At 41.5% G+C, this 23,337-nt stretch overlaps 1 protein-coding gene across 5 annotated transcripts in view; it reads left to right on the top strand.

Moving 5' to 3' along the window:
* secisbp2 (SECIS binding protein 2) overlaps window positions 1–23,337 on the top strand; it is a 121,263-nt gene that overhangs the window by 3,366 nt on the left and 94,560 nt on the right. For 4 of the 5 annotated variants that reach the window (XM_087997158.1, XM_087997154.1, XM_087997150.1 and 1 more), the window contains exons 2-3: window positions 17,353–17,492; window positions 21,240–21,528. In XM_087997158.1, coding sequence (XP_087853284.1) covers window positions 17,353–17,492; window positions 21,240–21,528 — 429 coding nt within the window. Of the gene's footprint in view, window positions 1–3,417; window positions 3,554–17,352; window positions 17,493–21,239; window positions 21,529–23,337 lie in introns of those variants that run through there. The other variant, XM_087997161.1, reaches the window with a different exon arrangement.

Below are 23,337 nucleotides of genomic sequence, written 5' to 3'. Positions count from 1 at the left end.
CTGATGATGAAGGATATTTCAAGTCAGGGAAGTTTGTGACTTGGGGTGGAACTTGAGTGGCAGGGCATGCCTCTGCTGCCTTATTCCAGGTTGTACAAGTCTTGGATTTGGAAGGTGGTGCAGAGTATCTTAAGGATAGTGATGGCAGGATATTCACCGATGATAATGTTGAAAATCAAGGGGAATTTAAAAATGTTTTGTCATATGGAAAATGTGCCAGATATTCATGGAATAGTGAGCAAATCTCAGCACTTTATTCAGTCCAACCAATTTTGTACATGGATCAGTTATTAACAACATCAGTTGAAGACTGCATCATTTCCACTTGAGGGAGTAGGGCCAAGTGGCATCCCAGGTGATAACCAGAATGAGAAAAGAGATGGTTTTAATCAAATTTAGGGCATCATAGGTAGAAATTGAGGTGAGGATATAGTTGAGCAGAAGAATATCTGCCAAAATATTGTGGTGCATACCATGACATTCAATGTGGCCTTACCTGTGATTAAAATGATGGGGGTAGTTAGGTCATGTGACTAATGTCAGTGTACTGGGGAGCACAAGTTTATGGTAGAGGATACTAATACCGAGGGAGAAATTCAGGAAGGATGCAAGGTCTGTCGACATGGGAGAGTAGATGGCTTGAATTGGCTGAGACTAAAAGACTAGAAGATAAGGGAACAGAATTTGGCTGTTCAGCCCATTGTGTCCGCTCTACAATTTGATCATGGCTGACATGTTTCTTGACCCCAAACACCTGCCTTTTGCCCTTCCTTTTGACTTGATTCTCTTACTAAGCAAGAACCTATTTATTTCTGTCTTTAAATGTGCTCAATAACTTGGCCTCCACAGAGAGGCTGAATGGGCTGGGGCTATTTTCCCTGGAGCATTGGAGGCTGAGGGGTGACCTAATAGAGATTTATAAAATCATGAGGGGGCATAGATAGAGTAAATAGACAGGGTATTTTCTCTGGGATTAGAGAGTCTAGAACTAGAGGGCAAAAGTTTTTAGGTTAAGAGGGGAAAGATTTAAAAGGGACCTAAGGGGCAACGTTTTCACGCAGAGGGTGGTGTGTGTATGGAATGTGCTGCCGGAGGAATTGGTGGAAACTGATACAATTACAACATTTAAAAGGCAACTGGATGTGTATATAGATAGGAAGAGTTTAGGGGGATTTGGGCCAAATGTTGGCAAATGGGACCTAGATTAGGTAGGATATCTGGTTGGGGTGGACAAGTTAGACCGAAGGGTCTATTCCCGTACCGTACATCTCTCTGACTCTATGATCTCTGCGGCAATGAGTTCCACAGAATCACCGTTCTCTGGCTGAAGAAATTCCTCATCTCAGGTCGAAAAGGTCATCCCTTCATGTTGAGGCTGTGCCCCTAAGTTCTATTCCCTCCTTATGTCTACTCTATCCAGGCCTCATAACATTGTGTAAGTTTCAATCAGATTTCCCCTTGTCCTTCTAATCTCCATTGAATACAGACCCAGCGTCCTCAAGCCCTTCATCTGTAGAATCATTCTTGTATACAAATGGGACTCGATTAGGTTGGGATATCTGGTAAGCATGGACAAGTTGGACCAATGGGTCTGTTTCTGTGCTGTACATCTCTATGACTCTAAATATCCTCTGCATACCCTCTAATGCCAGCATATCTTGCCTTGATAAAGAACCCAAAACTGCTCACAGTATTCCAAATGCGTCTTACCTTGTATAGCCTCCCCGTACATCTTTGCTCTTTTTTTCTAGCCGTCCTGAAATAAATGCTAACATTGCATTGGCCTTCCTAACTGCCAGCTGAAACTGCATGTTAACCTTAAGAAAATCCTGAACTAGGACACCCAAGTCCCTTTGTGCTTCCGTTTCCAAACCTTTTCCCCAGTTATAAAACATTCTACACCTCTATTCCTTCTACTAAAATGTACAGCCTCACACATTGGCCACACTATTCCAACTGCTGCTTCTTTGCCCGTTTGATCGACATATCCAAGTCCTTCTGCAGCCTTCTTGCTTCCTCAACACTACCTCCATCTATCTTTGCGTCATCTGCCAACCTAGTAACAATGACTTCAGTTCCTTTGTCCAGAATTGTTAATGTATAACATGAATAGTTGTGTTCCCAACACTGACTCCTGCGGAACTCCACTCATCATCAGCTGCCATCCTGAAAAAGGTTCCTTTATGTCTACACTCTGCCTTCTGCCGGTCAACCAGTCCTGTATCCAGGCCAGAACCTCGCCCCTAACACAATGGGTTCTTACTTTATTTAGCAGCACCTCAAAGGCCTTCTGGAAATACATTGGCCCACCATTGTCTAACTCGCTCATTACCTCCTCAAACTACTCTGACAGAGTTTTCATGCATGACCTCCCCTTGATGAAGCCATGCTGACTTAGCCCTAACTTACCATTCATTGCCAAGTATTCCAGAATCTCATCCTTAATAAGGAACTCTTTAAAATCTTTCCAATGACCGAGGTCAGGCTAACAGGCCGATAGTTTCCTGCCTTCTGCCTCCCTCCATTTTTGAACAGGAGTTTTATTTTAGCCACTTTCCAGTCCTCTAGGACCCTCTGTGACTCCAGTGATTCCTGAAAGATCACCACCAATGCCTCCTCAATCTCCTCCAGCTTCTCCTTCAGAAGTTTTAGGTGTAGTCCATCTGGTCCATGTGACTTATCCACCTTCAGACCTTTTCAATTTCCCCAGCATCATCATCTTAGTAATGGGTGCCACACTCATCTCTACCCCCCCATACTCTTGAATTTCTGGTATGCTATTGGTGTCTTCCATCGTGGAAACTGATGCAAAGTACCTACAGGTTATTCTGTTATAATGCGCGTTTCGTCAACACACATTGGTATAACCGATTGATGGATTGTGGATGCTGTTTGGAAAATAGCAATTTTTCTGTAATGATGTTCTACAGCACGATTTCTTTATAGAGGTTTCCCATCGTGTCATTTTCTATAGCGTGAGGTTGTAGAAGAATAACTGTTGCGTTATAGCAGAATGACCTGTATTCAGTTTATTTGTTCCTTGTTACAATTTTTCGATCCTCATTTTCCAGAGGGCCAATATCCACTCATGTTGCTCTCTCTCTTACCTCTTAGATATCTTTTGAAAAAAAACTCTTGCAATCTTCTTTTAAAATACTAGGTAGCTAACCCTGATATTGCATCTTCTCCCACCTGATTAGTTTTTTTAGTTATCTTCTGCTGGCTTTTAAAGGTTTCCTAGTGTGCTGGCTTTCCACGAACCTTCACACGTTGTTTGATTTTTCTTTTGCTTTTATGCTGTCTCTGACATCAATTGTCAGCCATCGTTGCCTCATCATCCCCTTTAATATGTTCTTTTTTCCCTTGGGATGAATTTCTACTGTGCCTCCCAGATGACAACCCAAAACTTCTGCCATTACTGCTCCACCAACTTCCCTGCTAGGCTTTCCTTTCAATCAGCTGAGGCCAGCTTCTGCCTGAGGAGGAAAGCATTGATGACAGCTTTTAAAAAGTTGAATAATCAAACAAAAGGAACTAATTGTTATTGCAAAAGGTATGTTTAACTCTTTTTTTTTATATCTGTTGTTGAATGCATCAAGTGGCAGAATATCTGATCAGGCTTCACCTGATGCATGTCCGTACATAAGAAATTGCAGTTTATTCAGCCCTTCTAACTGATTCTTCCTTTCAAAAATATCACAGCTGATGTAATTGTGGCCTTAACTATACATTTGCTAGCATTATTTTTTTGATTTATACACTGCCTAATAGTGTAGCTATGGTTGGGGGGGATATAAAGTCCCACCAGTGACTTTTTTTCCTTCCTATTTTTAATTTTATGTAAACTGATTCAATAACTTGATCTCTTCAATCAAGATCATTTTTCATTTCTGTAGTGATTTCCTTTAGTAATAGTTATCCTACCTCCATTTTGCTCTTATCCTTGTGAATGTCAATTCCACACGAATATTCAGTTCCTAGCTTTGGTCGCCATACAATAGTATAATGGCTATCATACTCTATTATTTGTTTGTTATTAATTCATCTCTTGTTACAACTGCTGCATGTGTTTAGATAAAGAGTTTTTTAACATCTTTTTTGCCTACTCTGAACCTATTTGCTGAGCATTTTTATACTTGTACCCGCCTCAGGCGACTGACTGTGTGGAGTTTGCACGTTCTCCCCGTGTCTGCGTGGGTTTCCTCCGGGTGCTCCGGTTTCCTCCCACAGTCCAAAGATGTGCAGGTCAGGTGAATTGGCCAGACTAAATTGCCCGTAGTGTTAGGTAAGGGGTAAATGTAGGGGTATGGGTGGGTTTCGCTTCGGCGGGTCGGTGTGGACTTGTTGGGCCGAAGGGCCTGTTTCCACACTGTAATCTAATCTAAAAAAATCTAATCTAATCTAATCTAATCTAATCTAATCTTGTACACTCTGTTTCCTATTTGTCATACTCCGTTTATAACTATATACAATACTACCCTTCATCATTTTCCTTCTCTCAATTCCTTCTCCAAATTTTTAGTTTAAAAGACTTTCAGAAACCCTAGTTGTTTGCTCCGCCAGGACAGTGGTGCCACAATGGCTGTAGAGAAGGCCAACCCAGGGTGAAGCTCCCTCGTTCCCCCGGGGTTTTGCCAGTTCCCCATGAGTGAATCCCATTTCTCTCACTTCAATTTTCAATTATCAGGTATCTTGTGGTTCAGGTAGCAATCTTGAGATTATTGCCTTTTTCTGAGTCAAACTTTTACCTTTAGCCCTGTAGCTGTTCATTTTCCCTTGCAGAACTTTTTCCTTAGTCTTCCTTTAGTACTGGGACCCACATGGACTACAGCAACCAGATCCTTCCTCTTTAAAACTAAATACCTCTCTAGCCTAAAGAAAATATCCTTCACTGGGCAAGCGGTATGACCTTCCAAGCTCTCAATCTTCGATGCAGATTACAGTATCTATCCCCAAAACTAAACAGTACTCAGAGACTGACAACATTCCATTTTGCTATCATCCCACCCATGCAACTTTAACAACCCCATGTCGTAAGGTGCTGAGGTCAGTTTGCTCATCCTTCCTTTCACAAAGGCTACAAGAACAATGTCCCAGTTGGATAAGTACAAAAGCTTAAGGTTGGTCCAATGCTACTTTTCTGACTATTAACCAAATCTGAAATACATACCTAAGGGGTATGGGGGTATGAATCCTTCCTGGAATAAAGTGTCCAGGTAACTTTCTTCTTGCTTGATGTATTCAAGCATGTGAAGCAGAGCTAATGAACTCTGGGCCAAATTTTTATCAAGATGGAAATCCTGAAGGCAGACTTGGTTGGCAGCAGATCACATTGGTATCCATAGCTGTCAAATGCTTCCTCTACTGTGTTTTCTATAACTGATTTAAGGTTTCAAGTTTTGAAATCTTACTCTATATATGATAACTTGTTATAATAATTACAAATAATGTAACCAGTTAAACTATATATTTAGTATAACACTTTGCATTCATTGCTTATACAGCTGCCCCAGTTTAGAGAAAAATGATAGTGCAACAAAAGAGCTAGAGTAGATCTTTTGGTCAATTAAGCTTGTTCCATTATTCTGTGAGATAATGACTGCTCAAATTGTGGCTTTCACTCCACATTCTCACCAACTCAATATTTATCCCCTGATTGCTCACCTAAATAACATATCTAGATATGTCAACTCTCTGATCTTTGTGTCTTTTGCTCTAGGACTGCTTGTTTTTTAAAGACCAAAACAGAACCTTTTCCCGAATCATCAAATTCCTGAGTTAATTACTCTATACATTGAACTCGTCTCCATGCTACTCTGTAAAATATTTTCAGGACTGCAAGGTGTTATGAACACCAATTAGAAAGAAAGAGGATAAGAGTGGTGAACAAGAGGCGTAGTGAGTAAAAGCTATGTAACTACAGTATCTGTGGACACCTAAATGGAGTAAATAAGAAAGAAAGCATAAGTTGAATTAGTGAGCCACGTTATTGGAGGGGAGAAAGAAACTGGTCAATACCATGAAAACACATCCAGTGGCACTTGTGTGGTAGTACCTTAAGTATCAATCAGTTTCCTCACAAAGCCCCCTTAAATGTCTGTCCTTCCTTTCAGGAAATGCTGTCATATACATTCAACTTTGGCAACTTGTGCTACCAGAGGTATCAGTGATGTGCCTGAGTTGTTAAATGCCATACTAGGCTTAGACAGCTACAAAATATCTACTAGAAAGATGAGGTGTGCTACCTCAAGTACGTATTTCACTTCACTGGAACAGAGGAAGTATACCAGAGACAGAGATCGGGCTGAGACATAAATTGAAATAGCAAGTGACCAGAAACTGAGAGTTAAATATGTAGACAGAACCAAATGCTTTTACAATATTTACAAGTATTTAATTATGGAGCCCTAAAGGTCCTCTGCATGATCTTAATTTTGAATGAATACTGTAGTATGATTTCCTATGACATTTTCAGGGCTTACTTTCTTGCCAGAGCTATTTTAGTAGCAAAAACAGGAAGGCAGATTGTCCTCTCTCTATCTATAGTCAGATGATAATGTGCTATGGGACCCATATGCTAATTGCTGAAGGTAAGCATGCAGGTGCAGCAGATGCATAAAGCTGATACTGTGAGGGTCAACATACTAAGAGGATTCAAGTACAGGAATTAAGATGTCTTGCTGCAATTATATCAGGCCTTGGTGAGATTACGCCTGAAATACCATGTGCAATTTTAGTCTCCCATCTGAGGAAGGATGCTCTTGTTATAGAGGGAGTGTGGCAAGGGTTTCCCAGCCTGATCCCTTAAATGTTGGGACTGATATGAGAAGTTGAATCCGTTAGAAATGTATCCAGCAAGGTTCACAAGATTGAGGTTGGGGGAAGAATCTCATAGAAACCTACAAAATTCTAACAGTACTGCATGGGGTAGATTAAGGAAAGATGTTACTGATTGCAAGGGTGTCAAAAACTGGGGGCTACAGTCTAAGGTTACAGTGTGAACCACTTAGGACTGAGATGAGGAGAAATTCCTTTACCCAGGGAGTGGCAAGCCTGTGGAAAATCCTTTTACAGGAAGCAGTTGAGGCCAAAATTGTATGACTTCAAGAAGAAACTAAAGGGATGAAAGGATATAGGGGAAAATGGGAACAGGCTATCAAGTTAGATCAACTGCCATGATCATGATTGAAGGACTGAACAATGTACTCCTGCTACTATTTTCTATGTTTCTATTGCCCGTTAATCCCAAGTGAAGAGTGTATGTATAGCAGAATCCTAGAAGGGAAATTAATATTATTTTGCTTTAACTCTATCTTTAAAAGTTAGGAGAATTATTGAAATTTGTAATATTCTACGAAGTACACTGGATCTTGTACTTTGGGGAGGGGGTAAGTTGCCACGTGATCAAAATTGGGCAAGAGTTGTGAGGATAATTTGAATCTGTATGTCATGTTTAATTGTCTTTTGAGAAGGAGGAATTATCAATACAAAACATTCTTCTGAAGTTATTGGATCAATGGGTTGTAACCCGCAGTACAGAATGTACGTCTGGACAGTGTATAGTTTTAAAACTGGGTTTCAAGAGGATATTTGGTGTTTTGGTATTTTATCTGTTTGAAGCTGAACGTGATACATATTATGAAATGATATATAGTGAGACGGTGCTATGGTGGTAATGTCATTAGACTAGTAATCCAGAGGCTCAGATTAATGCGTTTGGGATATAGGTTTGAATCCCACCAAAGCAATTGGTGAAATTTGAATTAAATTTGGAATTAAAAGTTAGTGGATCATTAAACATTTGTCAATTGTGTAGTAAAACCCCAAATTGTTACTAAAGTATTTTCAGAATGGGAAAGGATGAATGTGTCACTGGTTATGCCAGCATTTATAGTCCATCCCGAACTGCCCTGGACTGGATAATGGTGAGCTGCTTCCTTGAATCACTGCAATTTTCATAGTGTAGGTACACCCACAATGCAGTTAGGAACGTAGTCCCAGGGTTTTGACCCAGTGATTATGGAGTTGTGGTGAAATAGCTCCAAGTCAGGATAGTGTGTGACTTGAAGTGGAACTTGCGGTGATGGGTGTTTCTAAGTATCTGCTGCGCTTGTCTTTCTAAGTGGTAACGTGGCCTATGTGAGAATCTGGACACAGTCATGTTGTTGACTCATACGTATCTTCTGAAAAGGCCGAGAAAACCACTGAGATGTATCAAATCATGACAGATAAGACCGTAAGGCCTTAAACTAGATAGATTACCGCATTAACCTAAGCATCAGGAGTGGCAACAGCATGTCCATCCTTATTCACCCTGCAAACTCCAAATGACCAATGTTTTGGAGGTATGTGTAAAAACTGGGGAGAACTGTTCTGCAGTTTAACATAGCTACGCTAACAGAATTGAATCTTGTAGGCAATATCCCAGACATCACCATCCCTGGATACATCCTGTCCCATTGTCAGGACAAGCACACCACAGATCTCAGCCTGGTGATATACAAGCAGGAATGTGTAGCTGTGAAAGTCCATGACGTTGATTGTGTACCCCATTAAAATTTTATGGTATCAGGACATACATGGGCAAGGGAACCTACTGCAAATTACCACCTACCCCTTTCCCTTTAGATTAAGAGCCAGTGCTCCTCCACGGTGAACAGTTTTTGGAGCTAGCACTCAGGGTGACACAGGCACAGAATGCACCATCAAGACTGGCTCAATAGTACCACTACTGACTAGGTTGATTGGGTTTTACAGTACATAATTGCTAAACTGGATCTGTGGCAGTTGGTGAAGGAACCAACAGCATGAAGAAGCTAACTTAACCCATTCCTTATCAATTTTCCAGCTGCAGGTGCATCTGTCCATGGTAGTGTTGGTAGCAGTGACCACTGCAAAGTCTTTGCATTGAATATACCCTCCCATCATGTTGTGTGGTACTACTACCATGCTAAATGGGGAAGATTGTAAAAGGTCTAGCAACTCAAAACTGAATATTGGTGAGGCATTGTGTGCTATCACCAGCAGCATGGTCTAGTCTGCATATATTAAATGACTTTAATGCATTGACTTCCTGTTTCAGAAGTTACTGCTGCATGTGGACTTCCTGAGTTCCGTGCAGAAGAAAAACAAAAGGTTCATTTCCAGACGTTTTGTCACCCTACTAGGTAACATCTTCAGTGGACCTCTGGGCTTCTAGGAATTCTCGTGCATGTCTCTGTTTGGCTTGTCCTAGGATGGATGTGTTGTCCCAGTCGAAGTGGTGTCCTTTCTCATCTGTATGTAAGGATACTAGTGAGAGTGGGTCATGTATCCCGGTGGCTAGTTTTCTGCCTGTTTGTCCAATGTGGTATTTGTTACAGTTCTTGCACGATATTTTGTAAATGACATTAGTTTTGCTTGTTGCCTGTACAGGGTCTTTCAAGTTCTTTAGCTGCTGTTTTAGTGTGTTGGTGGGTTTGTGGGCACCCATGATGCCAAGGGGTCTCAGTAGTGTAGCAGTCATTTCTGATATGTCTTTGATGTAGGGAAAAGTGGCTAGGGTTTCTGGACGTGTTTTATCTGCTTGTTTGGGTTTGTTGCTGAGAAACTGCTGGACTGTATTCGTTAGGTACCCATTCTTTCTGAATACACGGTATACATGATTTTCCTCTACTCTGTGTAGTTCCTCTGTGCTGCAGTGTGTGTTGACTTGTTGAAATAATACTCTGATGCAGCTTCATTTGTGGATGTTGGGATGATTGCTTCTGTAGTTTAATATTTGGTCTGTATATGTTGTTTTTCTGTAGACCCTGGTTTGAAGTTCCCCATTAGCTGTTCATTCTGCTGTGACATCTAGGAATGGCAGTTTGTTGTTGTTTTCCTCCTCTTTAGTGAATTTTATGCCAGTAAGGGTATTATTGATGGTCTTGAAGGTTTCCTCTAATTTTCATTCAGTGACGAGATGTCATCAATGTAGCGGATCCAAAGTTTGGGTTGGGTGGTTGGCAGAGCTGTTTGTTTGAGTCTCTGCATTGCTGCCTCTGCTAAGAACCCTGATATCGGAAGTCCCATGGATGTTCCGTTGGTTTGTCTGTAGGTTTTGTTGTTGAAGGTGAAGTATGTGGTAAGGCATAGGTCTACCAGCTTGACTATATTGTCCTTGCTGATGAAGTTAGTGGTGTTTGGTGTGTGTGTGTCTTTGGGTCTTCTAATAGTGTAGTCAGTGTTTCCTTGGCCAGGTTAATGGTGATTGATGTAACAGGCTGTTACATCAAAGGAAGCCATTATTTCATCCTCTTCTATCTTGGTGTCTTTGGTCTTCAGGAACTCTTGGGTGGAGTGCATGAGTCTTCTACTAAGTGTTTTAGTCTTTGGTGTAGCTCCTTGGCCAATCTGTAAGTTGCTGTTCCAGGTAGCAAGACTATGGGTCTGAGGGGGGCTCCTAGTTTGTGAATTTTGGGTTGAAGCAATCATCCCAACATCCACAAATGAAGCTGCACCAGAACATTATTTCAACAAGCCAATACACCCTACAGCACAGAGGAACTACGTAGAGCAGAGGAAGATCACCTATATTGTGTATCCAAAAAGAATGGGTACCCAATGAACACAGTCTGCTGACTTTTAAAAAAATGTTTTTACTCTTTTTTTTAAAAAAAATTTCTCAGCAACAAACCCAAACAAGCAGATAAAACACGTCCAGAAACCCTAGCCACTCTCCCCTACATCAGAAATGATTGCCAGACTTCTCGGACCCCTTGGCATCATGGTTGCCCACAAACCCACCAACACACTAAAACAGCAGCTAAAGAACTTGAAAGACCCTATACAGACAACAAGCAAAACTAATGTCATTTAGAAAATATCTTGCAAGAGCTATAACAAACACCACACCACAAACAGGCAGAAAACTAGCCACCAGGATACATGAATGTCAACTAGCCACAAAAACGACATGACTCTCTCTCACTAGTATCCTTACATACAGATCAGGAAGGACCCCACTTTGACTGGGACAACAAATCCATCCCAGGACAAGCCAAAAGAGAGCCATGCATGAGAATTCTTAGAAGCATGGCATTCCAACCCAGAACTCTATCAACAAACACGAGTTGGACCCCATCTACTACCCCCTGAGAAAAAGAAAATGACATCACCAACACAAAGAAACCCAGACACAGAAAGCAGGAATTATCAGCAGTGCTTCGTCCGGAGGCCCACTGAAGATGTTACCTCGTAGGGTGACGAAACAACACGAAATGAACCTTCCAACTCAGTGAGCAAACCTACATCCAGAACCTCAACCTGAGCTACAAATCTTCTCAAAAACCAACACCATCTCCAAATTTCCTTTAACCTGCATTCACTTCTGAGTTGGAACTGTATCACTGTTCCCTCACCATCACCGGATTGAAATCCTAAATCTCCCTTACAAACCACACTATAGGTGTCCCTGCCCCCTAAAGAATGCAGTGGTTCAGGAAGTTGGCTCACCACCAGTTTCTGCAGGCCTGTTTGGGATGAATGATAAATAGTCCATGAACAGTTAAATCAGCCTCAGTCCCTTCTGACCATTGCTTCTCCTGATTTTCTTGTTCCCAGTCACTTGCAGTTACTCTTGCTCCCTTCTTCTCACCAGTTCTCCATCCTGATTTCTTTGCTCCCTCCTGCAAGTCCTCCAGGGACGCAAGTTATGGAAGACCTTTGGACTAGTTAAATATTTTGGAATGTAACTTTCCCTTATTTTGTTGACGATTTGCATTCGCGCATTTTTGCTTTGCCGCCATTTTTTTATGAACACATTGAGTGCTGAATTATGGATAGCTTTATGCAGTGTCTTTCAATATGTATCAAACTGCTTTACAGGTAATAAAATGCTTTTGAACTGTAGTTACTGTAGTATTTTGAATACAGTAGAACAAAGCTTCAAAAAGCACTTTATTGGCTGAAACATTTTTGGGTTGACCTGAAAGTTACTATGTAAAAGCAAATCTTTCAAAGACACTGACATAGGAAATATGATGTGGAGGTGCCAGTGTCGGACTGGGGTGGACAAAGTTTAAAAATCACACCACACCAGGTTATAGTCCAACAGGTTTGTTTTGGAAGCACTAGCTTTCAGAGCGTTCCTCTTTCAATAGATAAGTAATGGGGCAGAACCATAAGACACAGAATTTATAGGAAAAGATCAGTGTCATGCAATTAAAATGATATATTGAACAAACCTAGACGACTGTTAAGTCTTTCATCTTTTAGAATGCATTGCAGGTTTCAGTTCATTAATATGTAAATCCCAAAACTTCCTTTTTAAGTCACATTCTCGAGATATGACTGAGAAGTGGCAGATGGAGTTTAATTCAGATAAGTGCGAGGTGCTGCCTTTTGGGAAAGCAAATCTTAGCAGGACTTATACACTTAATGGTAAGGTCCTAGGGAGTGTTGCTGAACAAAGAGACCTTGGAGTGCACGTTCATAGCTCCTTGAAAGTGGAGTCGCAGGTAGATAGGATAGTGAAGAAGGCATTTGGTATGCTTTCCTTTATTGGTCAGAGTATTAAGGACATGTCGGGAGGTCATGTTGGGGCTGTACAGGACATTGGTTAGGCCACTGTTTGAATATTGCATGCAATTCTGGTCTCCTTCCTATCGGAAAGATGTTGTGAAACTTGAAAGGGTTCAGAAAAGATTTACAAGGATGTTGCCAGGGTTGGCGGATCTGAGCTACAGGGAGAGGCTGAATAGGCTGGGGCTGTTTTCCCTGGAGCGTCGGAGGCTGAGGGGTGACCTTGTAGAGGTTTACAAAATTATGAGGGGCATGGATAGGATAAATAGACAGTCTTTTCACTGGGGTTGGGGAGTCCAGAACTAGAGGGCATAGGTTTAGGGTGAGAGGGGAAAGATATAAAAGAGACCTAAGGGGCAACTTTTTCACGCAGAGGGTGCTATGTGTATGGAATGAGTTGCCAGAGGATGTGGTGGAGGCTGGTACAATTGCAACATTTAAGAGGAATTTGGATGGATATATGAATAGGAAGGGTTTGGAGGGAAATGAGCTGGGTGCTGGCAGGTGGGACTAGATTGGGTTGGGATATCTGGTCGGCATGGATGGGTTCGACCGAAGGGTTTGTTTCTATGCTGTACATCTCAGTGACTCTGTACCTTAAGGTTTTATAAAATGAGGTGACATCACCACTCAGTGTATTAAAGGTGTGAGGTTCGAGTCAAGATTGCATCCCAATCTTGAGTCAGACTGGTTCTGTTTCCAAAGTAGGAATTTATAAAATGCTACATGGATTGACTGCCTGCAGGTTGTGTGCTTTTGAAGCAAAAATACAATGTATTTGCAAATGCAAATTCATCCTGTAGACTTGTGAAGGAGTGCGTGTGAGAGAGAGACAGTATGTATAGTGTAATGGGGTCACCTGTAGTGTGACATGAACCCAAGATCCCAGTTGAGGCCGTTCTCATGGTACCGAACTAGGCTATCAGCCTCTATTCGGCCACTCTGAAGATTTTTGAAGTCTGCCTTGGAGAATGGCCAACCGAAGATCTGAGGCCAAATGTCCCTGACCACTGTAGTGTTCCCTAATTGGGAGGGAACATCCCTGCCTGGCAATTTGTTGCATGGTGTCCATTCATCCATTGTCATAGCGTCTGCTTGGTCTTGCATCCTTTCCTCCAGACGGCCGCTGCCCTGGGCTGGACATGTATGCTCAATCAGTTAGGAAATATGTAAATGCTGGATTCATCAGCTGCTCCCACAAGGTAGAGCAAAGCATCACCTGATCTCAATGCAACACCATCCGTGCTCTCAGAACCAATTGCAACATTGTCATCAAACTGGCCAATTAAAGGAGTAGCCAACATCATTCAGAATCGAACGGACTAGTGCAAGGAAGTGTACCGACAACTGAACAACCAGAAACACTACGGGTAACTACCAACTGATCAGACCAAAGGACACAACAGTGAACTGAACAAATTGATCAAGACTTTTGATTTGGTCCTTCAGAGTTCCCTACGCCCCCTCATCACACGTACTTCTCGCAGAGGGGCTGACTTCCGAAGATACACAAAGCCAACACACCTGGACATCCCATCATGTCAGGTAGCGGAACCCTGTGTGAGAGCCTATCTGGCTGTGTCAAGGGCATCTTGAAACTTGTTGTACAGAGGACCCCAACTTCTGTCATGACACTACAGATTTCTTACAGAAACTCAGCACCCACTGACTAGTTGAACCGCGATCATTCCTCACACCAAGGACATTTTGGCACTCTACACCAGCATCCTCCACAATGACGGCATTGCTGCAACAGCCTCAGTACTCAGTACCAGCAGCTGCCAATCTCCGAGCACCATCCTACAATGCATATGCTTCACCCTCGACCACAAAGTTTTCACCTTTTGACAACCAGTTCTTCATCTAGACACATGGAACAGCCATGGGGACCAAACTTGCACCCCAATATACCAATATTTTTAATGTCCATGTTCAAACAAGATTTTGCTGCACAGGACCTCCAATCAGTACGATACACTAGTTATATTGACAACATTTTTCTTACTCTGTGCAGTTGTTTCAGCGACTCCTCGCCATGGGTCCAGTGATATCAACAAGTTTCATCCCACCATCAGAATTACCATGGGCTACTCGTTAGTATCTGTCTCAGTTTTGGACACGTGCATCTCCATCAAGGACAGGCACCTCAGTACCTTTCTCTACCGCGAACCCGTGGATAACCTCACGATGCTGCACTTCTTCTAGCATCCACCCTAAAAGTATTAAAACCGCCATCCCTTGTGGAAAGCCCTATGCATAGAGAGGATCTGTTCAGACGAGGAATGCGACGGATACCTGAAGGTGCTGAAGGACACCCTCATAAGAACAGGGTACAATGCTCAACTCATCAATCGCCAATTCCGACGTGCCACAGTGAGAAACTGTAATGCCCTCCTCGAGACAGACACTGGATGCAACTAATAGGATCCCTTCGTTGTCCAGCACCTCCTGGGAGCTGAGAAACTACACCATGTTCTTCACAACCTGCAAAACATTATCGATGAGGATGAGCACCTCGTTAAGAGCTTCCCTCCACCTCCACTTGCCTTTCAACAATCGCCAAATCTTAAACAGATCATTCTTCACAGTAAACTGCCTGGTCTTCAGAACAACACCATACAACCCTGTCACAGCAGCCACTGCAAGACGAGTCAGTGTGTCTACCTGGATACCACCATTACATGTGGGGACGCCACCCACCATGTTCATAGCAGGTATTCATTTGACCCCGACAATGTTGTCTATCATACACTGAAGGCAAGGATGTCCTGAGGCATGGTACAATGGCGAGACCAAGCAGATGCTAAGACAATGGATGAATGAACACAGCACAACAATTGCTATACAAGGGTGTTCCCTCCCAGTCGGGGAACACTACAGCAGACAGGCATTCAATCTAGGATCTTCAGGTGACTGTCCTCCAAGGCAGACTTCAGGATATGCAGCAACGCAGAGTGGCTGAGCAGAGGCTGATAGGTACCAAACTTGGCTATGAGGACGGCCTCAACCGGGACCTTGGTTTCATGTCACACTACGGGTGACCCCACTACACTATACACTTAAACCCACACGTACACATGCACACGTATATGCCCACACACTCGCGCACACCCTCTCTCATACACAAGCTGTCTCTCAGACACACACACTTACACCTCCCCACACTCTCACCCATGCATACACCCTCTCACAGGCTTATACTTCATCACATTCATGCATGCCCTCTACCACGCGTGCACACATGCAAACACGCACTCGCATTCTTGCGTGCACACAAGTCTATGGGGTGAATTTGCATTTGCAGAATTGTATTTGCAGATACATTCATTTTCTGCTCAACAAGCACGCAACCTGTATGCTATCAAGTCCTGAAGAAGGGTTGCACCGGTTCTACACCATTTGATGCTGCCTGGCTTGCTGTGATCTTCCAGCCTTCTGGCTGTCGATGCAGGCAGTCAATCCATATAATATTTTATAAATTCCTACTTTAGGAAATAGAACCAGTCTAACTCAAGATTGGGATACAGACAGACTTTAACCTCACATCTTTAATGCATTGTCTGAGCTGAGATGTCACTTTTTTACATAAAACCTTAGGTTATTTTGAGAATGTGACTTTAAGGAAGTTCTGTGATTTACATGTTAATGAACTGAAACCTGCAATGCATTCTAAAAGATAAAAGACTTAATAGTAGTGTAGGTTTATTCAATATATCATTTTAATTGCATGACATTGTGATATTTTCCTATAAATTCCATATCTTATGATCCTGCCCCATTACTTATCTAATGCAGGAGGAACGCTCTGAAAGCTAGTGCTTCCAAATAAATCTGTTGGACTATAACCTGGTGTTGAGATTATTAATTATCTAAGAAATAGATCACCCAATTTGTAAGCAACAGTCTTCCACAAAAAGCGACATGACAATTACTAGATAATCTGGTCTTTGATTTTTGAGAGACAATTATTGGCTGGATCTCCAGAGAACATACCTGCTTCTTTTCAAAATTAATGCCATGTGATTGTTTATATCTCTAATTGAGAGGATGGGTGCAAATGGTCAATATCTCATCAGAACAATATCACTACTCAAAAGCCCTGAATTCTGCAGTGGAGTGCTGGCCTAGATTATGCACTTGTATCTCTGGGTTGCTAGTAAGAAAGTCGAGCTGACGCTGATCTGTGTTAACTTTTTATTAATTTGTTGGATTTGGATGTTGCAGGAAAGATTAGCATTGGTTGCTTGGCCCATAGTTGACCTTAAAATCTGTGCAAAAGTACTCCTACAATACTGTTATTGAGCAGGGAATTTCAGGATTTTGTCTAGTGACAATGAAGGTGGTATATTTCCAAATGAGAATGGTGTTCAAATTGGAGGGGGAGCCTTGAATTGTTTGTGTTTCTGTGTGCCAACTGTCTTTGTTGTTCTAGATGATGGGGTTTGTAAATTTGGCATGTGCTGTGAAGGAAGCTGCAATACAGTATTGAATTTTTCAGATAGTGCCTGTTTTACGGTGCCATGGAGAGCCGATGCTTAAAGGAGTGGATGGTGTACCATTTGAGCTTTGTATTGGATGATGCAAAGTTTTCTCAGTATCAATATTTCCATCTATGCGAGTGGAAATATTCCATGTTGCTGTGTGCAGTGTAGATGGTGGAAAGACTTTTTGGAACCTTAATGTGAACTGTGAAGGAAGAAGGAATCTATGACAGAGCTTGAAGCAGTTCATTCTATTTCACATACTGTATTTTTCTTTCCCATTTTTGTAAATAACATATAGTTCAAAATCTAATGTAATCTTCCACAGGAGACCAAATTATCAGCTGACGTTGAACCATTTGTGCCAAAACAGCAAACAATTGGAGCAAAATCGTCTGAATCATCAGCTACGTTACCAAGATACCTAACAACCTGCTATCCTTTTGTTCAAGATCCTTATGTGGATAGGTAAATATCAGTTTTGTAATTCTGTAGCTTGTTGTATTCCAACTGTTTAAAAAAATATATAACTAGCTTGAGAAACATTTCTGGTGTTAGAAAATGATTTCAGTACAGAAGGAAATTATTTGGTTTGTCTTGTTCAAGTGGGCGGTTATCAAGAGCAACTTGGCAACTCCCATTTCCCATCCTATCTCCACAGTGTTTTCTATAGCTTTTCCTCTTCAGGACATAGAAACATAGAAAATAGGAGCAAAAGTGGGCAAGTCAGCCCATCGATGTCTGCCCATGCTGAGAAGTTATTAAACTTTGGGTGTTAAGAAGAATTGGATGTCTTCATACATAAGTAACACTACTCCTATATTGATTCAATTAAGGAGGCAAAGTGATGAGTTTGCCTTTACTACAAGGGCACTGGAGTACAAGATTAAGGAAGTCTTGCTGTAGTTGTGTAAATCTTTTAATGGGACGTCACTGGAATCTGTTTTTTGGAATTCTGTATGTGGGTTGGCAGGATTTGACAAATGGTATGCCACAGGTATTAATGTTGGACCCTTAATTATATGCAATGTACATGAATGATTTGGATGCAAGGACCAATGGTAGAGTTGCTGAATTTACTGATGACACAAAGTAACATTGATTCTTAATGTGCTCCATAGCAATTTTAGGGATGATCATAGAAAGTATTTCAGCACAGAAGAAAATCGATCCATATAATTTCTCATGGGGACTTCAGGGTGTCATAGTACTTTTAAAGTCAATAGAATCCATACAGTGAGGAAGCAGGCCATTCAGCCCATTGAGTCTGCACTGCCCCTCCAAAGAGAGTCCCATGCAGACCCACCCACTTACCCTATTCCTGTAACCCTGAATTTCCCGTGGTGAATCACCTAGCCTGCCCATCCCTAGACACTATGGGGAACTTGGAATGGCCAATCCACCTAACCTGCACATGTTTGGACTGTGGGAGAAAACTAGAGCACCTGAAGGAAACCCACACAGACAGGGGGTAAATGTGCAAACTCCACACAGATAGTCACCCGTGACTACAATTAAACTCAGTATCTGGTGCTGTGAGGCAGCAGTGCTAACCACCGAGCTACCGTGCCACCCTAAGTGTACACTTTTGAAGTATAGTCGGTTATTTAGGAAATGGGAAAGCCAGTTTCAGTGACACCGGCAAATAAAGGATGATATGTTTTGTACATTCATTGGAACTGACAGTGAGACACTGATGAATTCTACAGTTGCAGATAGAATCAAATGTTTCCCTTTTCCCTGTGGTCTTGTTACTGGGATACAGACAACAATTTAGATTTATACCGTGATTTTAATATAATGTCCCTAGACCTTTCACAAGAGCGTTATACTGCAAACCTTAACAGAGAGTCTCATCTCTATGGGGCTATGTACCTGTAATAGACAATACCAGACCCAAAGTATTGTAAAGAGATGGCCTAGATCCTAACTTTTATATTTGTTTAAAGGTACGAATAAGGTGCTGTTATGATTTGATTGGTCCATCAATAGGTTTTAATCAAAATACACTTTATTACAACACAGTTAAAACACAGAAACAAGATATTTATTGAAATACATAACAAGGAATTTAATATAGGTAAATGTGAGGCCTTGCATTTTGGAAAGTCAAATCAAGGTAGAAGTTTCATGGTGAATAGTAGGGCCTTAAGGAGTGTAATGGAATAGAGGGATCTTAGAGTTCACGTTTACAGTTCTCTGAAAGTGGAGTTATAGGTAGGCAGGGCAATGAAGAAGGCTTTTGGCACAGTGGCCTTTATCAGTCAGGGCACCGAATGTAGAAGTTTGGAAGTAATGTTGCAGTTGTACAGGATGTTGGTGAGGCCACACTTGGAGTATTGTGTTTAGTTTTGGTCACCTTGTTCTAGGGACCATGCTATTAAACTAGGTAGAATGCAGAAGAAATTTACAAGAATGTTGCCTGTACTTAATGGTCTTAGTTATAGGGAGAGGTTCGACAAGCTAGGAGTTTTTTCTTTAAGGCAAAGGAGATTTGGGGGGGTGGGGGGGGGGGGAATATTTTAAAGGTGTTTAAGATCATGAGAGGCATGGATAGGGTGAATGCACTCCGTCTTTCTCTCAGGGTTGGGGAATCGAGGACCAGAGGGCATCCGTTTCAGGCTAAAGGGGAAAGAATAAAAGGGAACGTGAGGGACAATTTTTATACACAGCGGGTGGTTCGCACATGGAATGAGTGGTTCAGGCGGATACATTAACAATATCCTCTGCAGGAGAAACAGCTCAGAACACGTCTCTCAAAGGCACCATACCACCACTGTGCCCAGAAGCTTGCTCAGAGATTGATTTTTAGGCAGTATAACAGTGGTGCTGAGTGTTGTCTAAATATGTGAAATCCTGCAAATATTAACAGATGTTGGGGTCCTCTTAGACGGCCTACTAAAGAACAGTGTTAGTCAGATAAAAAGATGTTGGAGTCGTCATATGCAGAGCTCCGCTTAAATCTGTGCTGCTTCAACGCAAGCTGGCTTTAATGTGATTGAAGAATTTCGACCAATATTTATAGAATGCGAACTTTCCTTGCTTGTATTGGCTATAATGCCATCCTGGCCCCATTAGTTTAAATGGCATGGCTATTGTGAGATTTTCTTATAATGCGCGATTGCACGAGAACAGAACTATTGCGTTATATCAGAACTGACTGTACTTAGTGGATTCTTTTTCTCTTTTCCTAGCCCCCTTAGTTTGTTGCCATTTTCTGCTTCCCCCATCCCCACCTGTTGTGTTCTACCGCAACTGTTCTGTGATGAGGGAGGGGAAGAGGCCGAGCAGGAGAAATTAATGCAGAATTACAAAGTCATGGAATGCACATTGGAGATACAAATTAAAATTAGAATCATTTTAGGTATATTAGATGGTAACATGTGAAACCAATTTAAAATTAACTGTAGAGGAAAAATAACTTTTTTCTGCCTGTGTTTTTTTTAATTGAACATACCTTTAAAGAAGCTGCAAATATGCTTTTGTATGCCATAGTATGACGACTTATGTGGCCTTCACTGAACACATTGACTATGTTCACGAACACACTGCATACCGTACTAATTTCTTTGTAGGTTTAGATTGTCAACATGCAAAATTTACCTAAGCAGAATATTTATCCTTGTGGTATTGTGCCATGCAGATCAGAAAATTGTCATGCTCATTTCCCAGTCTGTTGAGCTAGCTAGTCTCTGGCTGATGCAACAATTGCTTGATTGGAGAGGAGAAATGTTCGCTAGGTTTCGGCTAATTAATACTTCCTGTAATGATTGTGGTGAAAGTACACCAAATGTATGATGACAGTGTTGGTCCTTCCAAAAATACCTGCCCTCATCCCTTCATGTAGCATATGCTTGCTGACTGTTCAGGCGCACAAATGAAGACCACATTACTAATGTATGAGAAAGCATTATCTATCCTAATTTAGCAATAGGGTGGTTGCAAATGGACATTTATAAAAGAAAACCATTGTCTTGCACATAACAAGATGAAAAAGCAAAAGGCCTTCAGGTAAAGGTTTACTTTTGAAAAAATGCACTAGATCACATTTTACAAGATGTAATTGTGCTGGAATATTTTGAGTGCATTTGTTCACTGATGAATGAAATGTATGAATATCCATCATGGGATACACGACAGTGATTTCTCTTGCAGTTGTTTCACAGCCATATCAGTTAACAATCCTGTGAGTTTTTTTTTTGTTCTGCTTTTTAGGCAGCGTTTGCACACATCAGAGAATGGCTGCAGTAAACAGTCTCAGAATTTTTCAGAGTTGCACACATCCTATCCAGTTATGCCATCTCAGTTGCCTATGGACTATTCCTTCTGCTATTCGTATGAACAGACATCTGAATCTTCATTGAATTTGTATGCACACACAGCATCACGCTGCGAAGACATTGGCTTTTCCAAGCACAAGTATGGTAGCAGAAGTAACAAGGAAAAACAGCCTGGCCTGCAGGAATTTGAGAAGGAGAAAGCATTTTTGAACCAGACAACTAAGGTATGTCATGACAACAATATATTTAGTACAGCAAGACTGTTGTCATGTATTTGTAGGATTATGTTATACCTGTGCTAATTTAGTGTATGTGTGCATGCAATAGTTCTATCCTTCCACCTGCTGCACAGATGTTCATATAATTGTGAATGTTTGTTAAGCTTAGTTTTAATCACATACAAGTTGTTTGTGCAACAATGCCTCTGGTATCATTGCTGCTAGAATAATAAGGGGTTGATGGGCCTGAAGCATATTGCTGGCTCTGCATTCTCTGGCTGAATACCTTTTTTCCTCTGATGTGTATGACCACACACAGGGAGCTCAATTTGAAATCTAAAGGCTAATTCAATGTTAACCAATACCATAATTTTTGTAGGAGCAAATGAAGATTCCATGTTAGTTTGCTCCCTCTCAGTGGACACTGCCTGACCTGCTGTGATCTTCAGCATTTGTTGTTTTCAGCCATAATTTTTGTAGTTTTTGTGATGGGCTTCTTGAGTTTGTCTGCAATTTTGAGATTTGCCAAATTATTGATTTCCTTTTTTAAAACTGATGCGACTATGTGATTATTACTGCTCTAATCTTCAGTGCCATCAAGGATGTTTGTTTCTTATCCTGCATATGCTTTTGATGAGAGTTGCCTAAATTCTGACAGGGAACAATGCAGATTTCTGAACAGGGATATCTCTTTAATGATTTTATATTTCCCTGATAATTTACAAGGTCAGGAATCAAATTTCAGGCACAACAGATGAGGGGACAATCACGAGAAGTGGCGGGTGGGGCAGTCAATGCAAGACTTGTAATTCATGTACGTACTCTTTTTTTTTTCTTCTTCTTTGAGAAGGTGACCAAACCGGTGGATGAAGGTAAAGCTGTTTGTGGTTTTATATGGATTTCAGTAAGGCGTTTGATAAGGTTCCTCATGGTAGGCTACTGTACAAAATACGGAGGCATGGGATTGAGGGTAATTTAGCGCTGTGGATCAGAAATTTGGCTAGCTGAAAGAAGACAGAGGGTGGTGGTTGATGGGAAATGTTCATCATGGTGTTCAGTTACTAGTGGTGTACCACAAGGATCTGTTTTGGATCCACTGTTTGTCATTTTAATAAATGACTTCAATGAGAGCGTAGAAGGTTGGGTTAGTAAATTTGCAGACGACTTTAAGGTCAGTACAGTTGTGGATAGTGACGAAGGATGTTGTGGGTTACAGAGGGACATAGATAAGTTGCAGAGTTGGGCTGAGTTGTGGCAAATGAAGTTTAATGAAGAAAAATGTGAGATGATTCACTTTGGAAGGAGCAACAGGAATAAAGAGCGCTGGGCTAATGATAAGATTCCTGGTAGTGTAGATGAGCAGAAAGACCTGTGTCCAAGTACATAGATTGCCACCCAGGTTGATAAGGTTGTTTAAAGCATCCGGGTATTAGCTTTTATTAGTAGAGGGATCGAGTTTCGGAACCATGAGGTCATGCTGCTTGGATTATTGCGTACTGTTCTGGTGACCGCATTATAGGAAGGATGTGGAAGCTTTGGAAAGTGTTCAGAGGAGATTTACCAGGATGTTGCCTCGTATGGAGGGGAGGTCTTATGAGGAAAGGCTGAGTGAATTAAGGCTGCTTTTGTTAGAGGAAGGTTGAGAGGTGACTTAATTGAGACATATAAAATAATCAGGGGGTTAGATACAGTGGACAGTGAGAGCCTTTTTCCTCGGATGGTGATGGCTAGCATGTGGAGGCATAACTTCAAATTCAGGGGTAATAGATGTAGGACAGATGTCAGAGGTAGTTTCTTTACTCAGAGTAGTGGGGG

Source organism: Chiloscyllium plagiosum, unplaced genomic scaffold (genome assembly GCF_037043375.1).
Source record: "Chiloscyllium plagiosum isolate Xiang-an unplaced genomic scaffold, Cpla_swu_hap1 HiC_scaffold_2, whole genome shotgun sequence".
Classification (NCBI taxonomy): Eukaryota; Metazoa; Chordata; class Chondrichthyes; order Orectolobiformes; family Hemiscylliidae; genus Chiloscyllium; species Chiloscyllium plagiosum.
The sequence above is the reverse complement of the archived record's forward strand: the minus strand, read 5'-3'. Positions and strand labels throughout refer to the sequence as shown.